Source organism: Sinocyclocheilus grahami, unplaced genomic scaffold (assembly GCF_001515645.1).
Source record: "Sinocyclocheilus grahami isolate Dianchi unplaced genomic scaffold, SAMN03320097.WGS_v1.1 scaffold19.1, whole genome shotgun sequence".
NCBI classification, from domain to species: Eukaryota; Metazoa; Chordata; class Actinopteri; order Cypriniformes; family Cyprinidae; genus Sinocyclocheilus; species Sinocyclocheilus grahami.
Genome location: NW_015505198.1, coordinates 2719697 through 2732585, shown reverse-complemented (window position 1 = coordinate 2732585; position 12889 = coordinate 2719697). Strand labels below are relative to the sequence as shown.

The 12889-nt window shown below is 34.6% G+C and overlaps 2 protein-coding genes across 3 annotated transcripts in view; both read right to left on the bottom strand.

Moving 5' to 3' along the window:
* The window catches only part of rsu1 (Ras suppressor protein 1), a 45853-nt gene extending 44582 nt beyond the window's left edge, over positions 1–1271 (bottom strand). The window contains exon 1 of one of the 2 annotated variants that reach the window (XR_001605123.1): positions 1083–1271. Coding sequence is in view for 1 of the 2 variants with exons in the window: in XM_016237668.1 (XP_016093154.1) it covers positions 1083–1100 (18 nt within the window). In the remaining variant the exon portion in view is untranslated. The remainder of the gene's footprint in view (positions 1–1082) is intronic. The other variant, XM_016237668.1, reaches the window with a different exon arrangement.
* A 1799-nt stretch (positions 1272–3070) lies between these two features.
* Positions 3071–12889, bottom strand: part of cubn (cubilin (intrinsic factor-cobalamin receptor)) — a 39869-nt gene continuing 30050 nt past the window's right edge. Inside the window, exons 50-63 of the mRNA XM_016238173.1 lie at positions 12596–12783; positions 12356–12512; positions 12116–12265; positions 11804–11992; positions 11136–11265; positions 9897–10084; positions 7680–7888; positions 7419–7581; positions 7129–7337; positions 6017–6161; positions 5752–5933; positions 4344–4509; positions 4009–4244; positions 3071–3233 (exon numbers count right to left, since the gene is read on the bottom strand). Coding sequence (XP_016093659.1) covers positions 3126–3233; positions 4009–4244; positions 4344–4509; positions 5752–5933; positions 6017–6161; positions 7129–7337; positions 7419–7581; positions 7680–7888; positions 9897–10084; positions 11136–11265; positions 11804–11992; positions 12116–12265; positions 12356–12512; positions 12596–12783 — 2420 coding nt within the window. The 3' untranslated portion in view covers positions 3071–3125. The remainder of the gene's footprint in view (positions 3234–4008; positions 4245–4343; positions 4510–5751; positions 5934–6016; positions 6162–7128; positions 7338–7418; positions 7582–7679; positions 7889–9896; positions 10085–11135; positions 11266–11803; positions 11993–12115; positions 12266–12355; positions 12513–12595; positions 12784–12889) is intronic.

Below are 12889 nucleotides of genomic sequence, written 5' to 3'. Positions count from 1 at the left end.
ACAGCAAAAATAATGTTAGACTTGTTTCTGGTTAAATACTAGCTTTTAACCTGTTTGATTACAACAATAATTTGCTTTGTAATATTATAGGAAATTGTATAGGCGCCTACAGACATTGTTCTGATTGTAAGTGTTCATCTTTCATTATTTTAACATTGGCTCCAGACGTTTTTAATCAGTTTTTATTTAGTTCTTCCCCTTGGATTCTTAATACTGCAAATCTCTCTCATGAAACTGAAAATCAATGCCCAGTTTTATGATTTTTCTTCATGATGAAATAACACAGTACAGTTCAAGGTATAAAGTTTACATTTAATATAATGAATCCCAGTGTGCAGTCTTGCAGCCTGTTACAAACAGAATCTTGTGAATGAATGTGGATTTGATGTTTGTCAGTAGCTACATTTAAAAAAATATATAATATAATTAATATATATTATTTTTGTATAATACAAATTTAGTAAACATTATTTTATCCATCTTCAGTATTCTGACATATAACCTGAATATGAGTAATTTTATTACCATAGCCTATTGGTTTATTACTATCATATATTATAATTATTATAAATTAAATATTTCACACCAAAACAATTTTTTAAAATTTATTTCCAGTATAATGACAGTTACTAAAATAGCCTAAAACTGAAATAAAAATGTACTTTACATATTTTTAAACATGTTTAAAACAATAACCAATTAAAATAGTAAAAACACAGCAAGTTACTAAAACGTTAACTACAATTAAATTGAAATTGGAAATTACGAAAATAAAAAGGAATTCAAAATGTTAAACAAAATTATAATATCTCAGTTACACTAAAATATCACTGGGTGTTATGCCTCTGTATGTTTTACTTGTGTGTTTTTTTAATGATTTTAAAATAATTCATTACATACAGTACATTAACATAAATGAACAACACCTTACAACAAACGCTACCAACATCCAGTGTGCATTTATGTAACTATATAAATATTATATTTACCTCAATATTAATTTATTTCATGTGACATTAGGGAATCCAGCAGCAGGTATGGGCAGCTGTTGTCTACCACCCAGATCCCCAGCTATCACCTACCTTCAAAGGGAGACACATTGTTTAGACGTCTGCAGAAGGTGGAAGAGCAATAGGAGTCTTCGCTGTCTCCTCCTTCTGGCATGGGGCAGAGGTACGGCGACACTTCTCTCTTCTCTTGGGTTCCTGTCGTCCCAGGTGGGACCATCCACAGACTGGATCTTGGTTCTTCCTTTGCCTGTCTCTCTCTTTCTGTGTCTGGTTCTCGCAGGGTTGATAATTTCAATGGGGGACTGAAAAACAGTGGCTCTATTTATAGGCTTGATTATATTTGGTGAGTGGCAACAGATGCTTCAGCGTGGTTGAACTTTGCAGAGCGGTAGTTCTGGATTGCAGGGCCAAGGCTTGTTTATGTTGTAAAATCTTTAACCAACACCCTCGGCTAGAAGCCAGTGGAGATCGGACACAGTCAGACATGGCATGAGGGCACGGGGAGGTGTGTTTTATTACAATCTACATTAAAGAGCTGTAAGCACTTACACTTGCCCAAAGTGAGCGCTGAGAATGTATGTATGTGTGACTGTTCTGCTGTTTGATTTAAGAGGTGTTCTCAAATGATGTGCCTGAGGAACTTACTGTACCACGAGTAAAGAGCAGACCTCCAGCATATTACTGAATTTGAGCTCTGGTTTTGTCTGGAATGATTGTGGATTTTATGGCATGTCAATTGTTAGATTTACTGAGAACTAGAGAACATTGGTTGAAAATTGTTAATTTGATGTTAATTTACGCTATTTACACTATTGAGGGTTATAATTGTAGTTAACTCAAACGGAACCTAAAATTAAAACCACTAAAGAAAAAAACATTACTTGAAATAAAATAAAAATAATTTAATAAAACCAATTATTCTGTTAGTTGCCAAGGCAACATTTCTCATTTTCATTTAGTTTAACTTGATGTACTAAATAACTAAAACTGAAATACAACAATAATAAAAAATGTAAACTATATAGACATAGATTAAAAAATAATAAAAATGGTAAAAACACAACCAAATGAATAAAATTCCAACTAAAATTAAAAGTATCTATAATAGTACTAAAATAACACTGGTCCAAACATTTCATCTTAAAATCAAGTTAAAAAAAACAGTTTTATACATATAAAAACACTTCTTTTTTGATCTTCTCTTATTTTTATCTGCGTTATTATAGACAGAAAATATAAATTCCCCACTGCATCAATAGTAAATTTCTCCCGAGGCTCTTTTCTTGCACTGTTTCCAAGGTCAACACATTTTTATTACTCATAGCTTCTCATGAACTTTGACCCTGTTAAGTTAAGTAAAAGCCGTTATAAAATGATTGCGAAAATCGTGAGAAAGGCCTTAATACAGATGGCAATGTCTCAAAAGCTCTGTTTTTCTGTTGATCAGACTTGCTGGGACCTCTTTTCCCAGACATTTCTTTGACATTGATGGGAGCATTTTGCAGAGTTTAGAAGAACGAAATGAAATATTAGATGAAATGTTTGTTTGCTTTCTCTATATAGAAGCATTGCATGAAGAAAGATGAAGCCCGTCTCCCTCTACAGAGCAGACAGACCCATTAGCACTGTCCGATCTGCCGCACACAGCTTTTATCTCCCTCCGAATGTGCCATCTCTTTATTTTCACCCGTAGCCTCTGTCTGAGGATATCAGACAGATGAAAATATACTAAACACTTAAAAAAAACAGCCAAGCATTCACAGCTTTTGTATGCATATTGATTTGTGTAGTTGACACTGTTAGAGACACACACACTTCAAGAGACGTTTCCATTGAAAAATCACAAAAGAGATCTTTTTAATATCTTAATGATTTTATGACTGTCCCTCAAAAAAAGCCCTGACTTAAGAACAATAAAACTAGAACTTCATTAAACATCTTTATTTTCCAAAAAGGCATCAAAAATACATACATAAATTCATTCTTTACACAATAATCTACAAATAATGGTTCATATTGCATTATTTATGTGACTGTTTACATGATTGCAAAGTGTGTTCACAAGTTTCAGTGTGTGCGTGTGTATGTATGAATATTTATTTTTCAAATTTCTTCTCAGCTGCTCCAGGTGAGTCTGAACCCAGACGGGAGAACGGCAGACTGGGCTGAGAACTTCACAAACACAAGGTTTGAAGAAGCTCTGAAAGGAGCGATATTTGTCTCCTGCAAAAAAAGCAAAGAACAATTAAGTCAAGTCAAGTCACCTTTATTTATATAGCGCTTTTAACAATACAGATTGTGTCAAAGCAACTGAACAGCATTAATTAGGAAAATAGTGTGTCAATAATGCAAAATGACAATAGTAAACACTCATTTTTCAGTTAAAGACAGTTCTCATCATTGAATTCAGTGACTTCAACATCCAGCTCAGTTTAAATAATATCTTTGGAATCAAGTCAACGATATCGCTGGAAATGAAGTGTCCCCAATAGAATCAATTACATATCCATATATCATTTGAGTATATAGTACACACTACTGTTCAAATGTTTTTGGCTGGTAAGAATGTGGAATGTATTTATTTGATCAAATATACAGTAAAATATTGTGAAATATTATTGCAATTTAAAATAACTCTTTTCTATTTGAATACATTTTAAAATGATGTGATGCAAAGCTGAAATTTCAGCATTATTACTCCAGTCTTCAGTGTCACCTGATCCTTCAGAACTCATTCTAATGTGCTGATTTGCTGCTCAAGAAACTTTTCTTATTATTATCAATGTTAAAAACAGCTGTGCTGCTTCGTATGTTTGTGAAAAAAACTGATATACATTTGTCAGGATTCTCGGATGAATGGAAAGTTCAAAAGAACAGCATTTATTTGAAATAGAATGAAATAGAATCAATTTCATGTGTGTTTGCTGAATAAAAGTAATGCACAGGTAGAAAATATAGTAATACAGATGCTAGGAGTGTAATTTTTTTTCACACATACCGTTCCACAGTACGGCCCAACAACAGGTGAATTAGCATCCGGTCCATCATACAGCTTCAAGAAGTTGTTCTCACAGTCTCCTGGATCATCGATGCTGATCTGGTTGAATGTGACCGTCACCACTCTGCCGCTAGGAGCCCTAATTCCCCACTCACAGGAAGTGCCGTTGGCGTAAGTGCCAGGGTAGTTTGGACTGGCGAAAGAGCCGTGGTCTCCATATAACACACCACCACAACCTAGACACACAAAAGAAACGCAATTAGCACTCGCATTAAAACCTTTATCAGTGTTGGACTGTCTGCGACAATCGTAATATAACAAGCGTTTGTGTTTACCCTGTGGAGAGGAAGTCCAGGTGATCTCAAAGCCGTTACGGGCTGTAGTAAAGTCACTCTTGAAATATAGGAAGAGCTGGTTGCTTCCTGGGAAGACAGGATTGGGCAGTGTGCTTCCACAGTACTTCCCTAACAGAGGCGATGTGGCAGTACTGCCGTTTCTGACCTACATCAGCAGAAATAAACGTACATTAAACAGCTACATTATCATCATCACAACATAGTGCCATACTATTATTACCATACTTCTAGTATTTCTGCTGTATGTATGTAATACTCGGATCTGCATCTGCATTTACCCAAATGTGCGGCAAAGGAGTATACTGCACTGGGTACTACCGGTATATCCCATAATGCAATATACTCGCCTTGACACCTAATTAGCAATGTGACATTGACAAGCTGAAGTAATATTGGCTATGATTTAAAAAAAATAAAAAATTTAACCAATTGTTTTGGGCATTTATTTATTTATTTTTTAATTTTTTATTTACAGGCTATTATAGTATTTATTGATCTTTTGAATTAGCTTTTATTTTTATATTTGAGGTTAAATTTTAGTTTAAGGTTTAGTCATTTTTTTATTAGATTTTGACCTTTAAACATTTCTATTTAGCTTTAATTTAGAATTATTTCAGTTTTTAGTTTTAGTCATTTTAGCACTTCAACACAAACTTATTTTAATTCTTATTCTACTTATTTACTAGGGGAGCATTTAAAATGTTCAAGTTTTCCTTTCAATATTTGTTATTGATTTTTTTTTATTTCATTTCAGTTCATGAAAATTATTATAGTTTTCGTTTTAGTTTACAGTAACAACGTTAGATGATCAAGTCAAGTGACAATGTAGTATACTACTGCTTGAAATGTTCGTTTTATTTATTCATTTGTTTGTTCGTTTTTTGTTTTTATTAGTATGTAGTATTTAGCGTATACTGCATTTTCATTCTATAAGTGTTTTCACATTTTTCTTCTCATTGCTGTTAATCTACACTGGATTATGTACCTTCAGATAATCCTGGGATAATTAGGATTGAAACGGTTATTTTTGTTAACTAAAACATTTTGTTAATTAAAATAAAGCTGAAATGAAATAAATACAAATATCGGATGTTTAACTGAAGCATTGAAATTGCCAATACTAAAATGAAAACTATAATGGAACAAAAACTAAAACTGAAAAAATGTAATTAAATTAAAAAAATGACAAAAGCACAAAAAAAATGTAACTTAAATTTTTTTTTAAAAATCTGATTTTTTTTCTATTACTCAGGCTATGTCCATAATTAAATCAGATATATTTGAAAACAGTGTTTTTGTCTCAAACCGCTCTGCATTCTGCTGTGCTTTCCCATTTTTTCTTCACATTGCTGTTAATCTGGTGGCAATTCAGTATGTTTATCCTCACCTCAAGATAGTCGAAGTTGCAGGAAGGATGATTTTCCACATCAAAACTGGTGAAGAACAGAGAGATGACGCTGTTCTGAGGGGCCTGCAGTACGACGCTGCATTCAAGACTATGAGGGTATATGTCAGGCCAGCCTGGGCTCTTCAGGTAACCGTATTCCTGTTCATACACCCTGCTGCAGCCTGCAGATACGTAATATTCAGACATAATATAACCACACCAGCAAGAGTAAAACACTTCTAGTAATCATAGGGAAAGGACTCACCTGCCACCTGAAATGTGAGGCTGAATCCGTCGCCAGTCATGAAGAGGTCTGATTTGAAGGTGATGTGCATGGTGCGGCCATAACTGTAGAAGTCTGGCACATGTGAGTCAGTGCCACAGAACTTATGAGCCTGTCCATAATCTCCCTGAGAGACAAAAATTCAAACAAAAATGGTAAAGACATTCTGTTGCCAAAATACAACTTGAAAGTTTTAAAGTGAAGATAGCAAACTTCATTAAACTTGAATATGTAGCTGTATGATAAATGGCAGTGGAAAGATAGATATAGTAGAAAACTATGTTTAAATAAGATGAAATAGTAAATCTAAAAATAATAATCATAAAAAAATTACTTGTATATGTATAATTTTTTTCCACAATATTTTAAATGCATATTTGAGATCAAGTGACAAATACAATAAGGTCGAGAAAATGCATATGACTGTTTGAAATGTTTAGTTGTTATTTAAAGAAAAAAATAATAGGCAGCATTAATAAACAAATTTTATTCTGAACGGGTTTTACTGCTATGTAAACAGTGCTTTGTTCTGCAATCCAGTGTAATCTTGGGACACTTAGGATTGTTATTATTGTTAACTAAAACTATTAAAAACATTTTGTTAATTAAAATAAAGATTAAATATTATATGTTTAAGCTGAAGCCTTGAAATCACTAACTGAAAAGAAATGAAAAACTATAATGGAACAAAAACTAAAACTGAAATGAAAAAAAAAGAAAATAATAATAATAAAAATGACAAAAGCACAAAAAATTAAATAAATGACATTTAAATAAATATTACATGTCAAATAAAAAATAACATTAAAAACTTAATTAAATCGGATAGATTTGAAAACTGTGTTTTCATCTAAATACGCTCTCCAAATGTATCCACATTTTCAAATTTATCCACTTAGCATTTTCAAATTTATCCATTTGGCAAAGCGTCTTCAAAAAGCTCTCATTTTGTTGGACTAGATCATTGTCTCATTGTAAATAGATAAAAAGATGTGGACTAGCCTACCAAAATGATCAGCCATTGTGACCTGAGAGATTCTATATTGCTTGAGTTATTTGGTGAAGCTGTGGTCGGGCGATTGATTGAGTCTCACCACAGGGAAGTCTTTAAACTCCAGGAAGTTGCTGGTGCAGCTCTGGCTGGAGTCCAGATGAAACTGCTGAACAGACACTTTCACCACCTCCTGAGAAGGAGCATCCAGCACCCAGCGGCAAGAGGCGAATGGCGGGTAGGCGTTTGGGTAATATGGGGATGTGATGGTCTGAGATGATCCTGTGGCATTAAATGCTCCACCACAAAGAGCTAAAGTATGGAAAAGCATTTTTGCATGAGTGATTCAAACCTGCAGTGATAAAAGCATCAGGACATAAAGTTTAATCTTACGGTCCACTGTGCTGTAGGTGGCAATGAAGCCACGGCGTTGAACAGTGCCGTCCGAGATGAAGTGCACGGTCAGGAAGTTACTGGCCGAGACGAAGGGGGCAGGTACTACATCTCCACAGAATGTGCCAACCAATGGATAACTAGCACTGTCACCATCATAGATCTGGAGATGGGTAAGATGTAAGTATAAAGATATAGAGTGTTCTGTGTTGGAAATGATGCAGCATTTTAATTTGTTATATTATAAGTGACAGCTTTTACCTTGACATAATCATATCTGCAGAGGGTTCCAGTGGAGCCTTCGAGCTCAAAGGATGTGAATGTGAGGTTAATGCCTTTATTGGCCTCCACTGCAATGGTCCACATACAGTCCATACGTGGCTCGTACTGACCATTCATGTCAATATCAGGAGAACCAAACGTTCCGGTAGGGGAAGAAGACAAGTAACCGCCACAGCCCTGCTGAGGACCTGGAGCAAACCATGGATGAGGAGATAGAAAGAGAGAGTGAGAGAGATTTACAACAACTGTAGGATGTGCTTTCAAGAAACTACCTGCAAGAGGCAGTAGAGTCCACAAAAGTGACAAAATGTGAGTTTTTGTCTTTATGTCTTAGATTTAAAGCCTATTGTAGAAGTTGTCCAAATGAACTATTACCAGATTCATTTCAAATAATAAAAAAGCAGATTAAATGTACTCATCTTGTTCTGAAGGCGTACGCATTTTTGTCCAAACAAATATTCTTTGAATAAGAACGTCCTTCTGCATGATAACATGTCTCTGACTAAAAGTAAAACTAAGCTAAAACTAAAAACTAACATGTAAGATAATATTATATGACGTTAATATTACAATAATATATATATATATATATATATAAACATTTATAATTATTATATAACAGCATTTATTTACATTTAGTTATATTATAGTTAATATTATATGAAGTGAATATTACATTGATGTAAATTATAATTAAATAAAAATATGTATAATATTAATTATATATAATATAATATAATATAGATTTACATTCTCAAAAATTAAATTTAAGCTATTATAAGAAAGTAAAAGAAATATTATATATAATATTATATAAATATTTTATTATATTTACAAACATAAATTGAAGTTAATATTATAAAGGTAATACAATTAAGATTACACTTAAAATGAATAATACAGTTAATATATAGTTTAACATTTTTTTAAATTAATGTAAAATAAATTCAATAATGTAATGTCAAATTTCATTCAATAAATGAATTAAATGTATATAACTAAAAATACTGCGTTTATTTGCATATAAATTGTAGGACACTACAAAAGAATTAGGAGCACTTAGTGGCTCTTCGACAGCACTGGCCAATAAAGACTTATGTCTTGTTTTCGGTCAGGGCGAAGGAACAGACTCTTGTGGTCTGAATGAGTTGTGCTGTTCTCAAAGAACAACAGTGGCGCTTGTAGGATGGGGTGGTATTTACATTTATAAAAGTAAATAAAATTGAAGTTAATATTATTATAAGTAAAACATATTTTTATTATATTTATTATTTGTAAGTTAATATTATATTAGTTCATAAAAGTACACTTAAAATAAAGTTAATATAATATCGTTTTTAAATAACAATTAATTAATGGAAAATAAATTAAATAATGTAATGTTAAATTCCATTCAATAAATGAATTAAATGTATATAACTAAAAATACTGCGTTTATTTGCATATAAATTGTAGGACACTACAAAAGAATTAGGAGCACTTTAGTGGCTCTTCGACAGCACTGGCCAATAAAGACTTATGTCTTGTTTTCGGTCAGGGTGAAGGAGTAGACTCTTGTGGTCTGAATGAGTTGTGCTGTTCTCAAAGAACAACAGTGGCGCTTGTAGGATGGGGTGGTTCACTCAACACCCCCAGAGACGAGCTACAAAAGTGTTTACAACTCAGATCTTAAAGAGCCTGGTCATCCTGAAGTGACTGGTGCATCAGACGCTTTAAAGCACAAAGCTGTTACAAAGAACACTGTTTATGACCCCTGAACACTTTGTTCAGTCCTCAATGAGATCTTTGTCCTTGTGATTCACTATGAAATCCTCCACCCATTGTTCACACTATTCCAAAATGAGAACCATAAAGGAACAAGGTCAAAGTATCACACATCTTGATCTGTGAGCAACAAGTCAGTTACAGTCTTTTGAATCAGATGATGAAAAAAAGGGAGAAGAATCATTTTTGGTTCTCCAAAGAACCTTTCGGTGAACCGTTCTTAAAGGAACCATTTAAAATTCAAATTCTTCAAAAAATTAAAGAACCATTTTTCCACTATAAAGAACATTTTGTGGAATGGAAAGGTTCCATAAATGTCAAAGTTTCTTCATGGAACCAAACAGACCAATAAGGAGGCTGCAAGGAGGCTCATTGCTGATGTATGAAATGGAGAAACACTACCTAAAGTCTCACTGTAGGTTGCTCTCCAACCCTCTGCAGCAACCGACGAGTCTGTAACAAACTCGAGAAACAAATGCTTGGATGAAGATCTGAGGTTGGGCGGTAGTTCACGTCCACAGAACTTCCCCACTAGTGGGGCCAGAGTGTTCTCTCCATCATACACCGCCACATAGTCATAGCGGCAGGTCGAGGAGGCTTCAAGACTGAAAGAGTTGAACCTATCGGACAGGAAAAAATACATACCGTTGATGATTACTATGAAAATATTGCAGAACAATCTAGTTTCTCAGAAAGTGATACCACTAATGGGAGAGGGGGGTTTCCCTGAAAGAAAGCCTCTAGGGACCAATTTACGGGTGAAGGGTTTCCTGTCTGGCATCAATACAAGATCTCAGTGGGGTTTACTGAACAAAGAGAAAGACAGATGATCAATACAAGAATGCTTTTCTCTCTGGTGGAACATAGCGGGCATGATGGATGCCTAGCAGGATTCAAGCTGTAAGGATTTTTACTTTTATTGTTGTTCTAATTTGGATCTGTGTAGACCAAAGAGAATGTGGTTGAGGATGAGGGTCCGTAAAGAAATGGTAGGTACGAAAGTTAAAAAATTTGTAGAACATGAGACTTAGCAATTGATTTTTATATGGTTTTATAATGTCAAAACTTGCCCTGAGACATTTCCTTGATTATGTATCGGCATTTATTAAAGGGATAGTTAATTAATTACTCACCCTCATGTTGTTCCAAACCCTTAAGACCTTTGTTCATCTTTAGAACACAAATTAAGATATTTTTAATGAAATCCGAGAGCTCACCCTACATAGACAGCACAAAAATTACTCTCATAGCTTCATAAAATTACGGTAGAACCACTGATACATTGACTATTTTAACAATGTCCTTACTACCTTTCTGGGCCTTGAACTTGGTAGTTACGTTGCTGTCTATGCAGGGTCAGAAAGCTCTCGGATTTCACCACAAACATCTTAATTTGTGTTCTGAAGATGAATGAAGGTCTTACAGCTTTGGAACGACATGATGGTGGGTAATTATTGACAGAATTTTCATTTTTGGATGAACTATCCCTTAAAAGTTTTTAATGACCATTTTCGATCCTTAGAATGTGAATTGTAAATTTGTGAATTGGGACCCAGTTTTGAGTTCTGAAACTTACAAAATGTTTTTGTGTCTATGACAATATATTTTCAAAACCTAAATAAAACGATTCCTAATGATATGACTTCTTCAAATCACTTGGATCAAACTCACTTGAGATCAATGACACGGTTGTCACGAACATATATGTAGTATGTGCAGTTGATGTTGTGATGGTAGTTGGTGATAGAATGAGATGGACTGCTGATTGTCCCAGAAGTACCATTAAACACACCACCGCATGCTGTTAAAAACACATGAACACACATATTGATATACAGATGTACAGTAACATATACACAGTAATCATATAAACCAACATGTAGGGATGTAATTCATAGGAACAGCCCTAAATGTATTTAAATGTGCTTGAGGCTGACAGCTATTCTTTGAGAAATTTGGGCTGTCTTCCCATAGAGCACCAAGTCAAATAGTACTTGACTGTGCATTTCTATTGTGCACCATTTACAGTGAATGAGTTTGTTTGTGGAAGTAACAATGGAATCTGTTGCAAATGGAATTCTCTTGCATATTTGCATATTCTCCCAAATCCCCTCATATTGTTTGAAAAGTGCAGCGTCCTCTCATTCCAGATTCTGCTCATTCCACATTTCTGGGCTCAGTGAATCAGATGATAAACAACCCAAACTTACTCTAGCACACATTTACACTGAAGCCAAACCTCCTTCTAAGCCACATCCTTTATCACCACATAATATAGTATACAGAGAACCAAAAAGTATTGCATTAAATGTACAGTTTGTTTTGTGGTTGAGGCTTACGTATGGTTCTGTATTCTGCCAGGAAGCCATTGTCATGGATGATAGAATCAGAGTAGAAGTTGATGAGCATTGGTCCAAATGTGGTGAAGACGCCTGGAATGGTATTTCCACAAAGAGTAGCCAAGGGAACACCACTGGTGGTGATGCCACTATAGATCTTTACACCATCATAGACACATGTGGAGTGTGCTAGAGGAGATGGAAATGCATGATTATTCACTTTACAGAACTGCTGTTATCCTTTGAGTTATTTTTAGATTTCTTATATCAAGATGTATGAAACAATTAGTGATTTTTGAGGAGGAGGCATACCCTCTAACTGGAAACTTTTAAAAGTAAGCACAATCACGGTCTGATCTCCAGCATCAATAATGTAATTACAGTTGGAGCCTCCCGGGTAGTGGTCTGGGTAGTTTGGAGACACGACACGGCCAGTTGAGGCTGTGAAATTGGCCCCACAACCTAAAAGATGATATGAAATAGAGACATTACATTATTTGAATTTTTTGACAGGGACTGAAACCTGTTACATACTATACATATGATACATACTAGTGTAGAATGCAGCAGAGAAGCCTTTGCCAGGTGTATCTGAGGACTGGAAACGAGCCGTAATAACATTTCGGGGGGCAATGACTACAGCTGGGGCTGTAGTGCCACAAGCAGTGGCCAAGAGATTCTCATCATTCTGTACATTGTCAGTCCACACCTGTCAGATAAATATAGACAGAATATGAAAAATCAATCACCAGATCCCAAAAATGCAACATCAGGGAATGGTCATCTGTTTACCTTGATGTAACTGTTTTGACACTGTCCACTTGAGTCTGGAATCTGGAAGTCACTGGCAAAGCCCATCTCTAGATGGTTTCCATCATGAGCGATGATGGTCCAGGAACATTCAGTATTGGCTGGGAAATTCTGAGGATAATTGGGAGATTTGATGGTGCCTGTATCAGCATGGATAATTCCTCCACATCCTGAAGAAGAGAAAGACATTTGAGGAAAAAAAAGTAACTTAATATGTAAAATGCCTACAGAAAGTAGACAGGATCTTATATATATATATATATATATATATATATA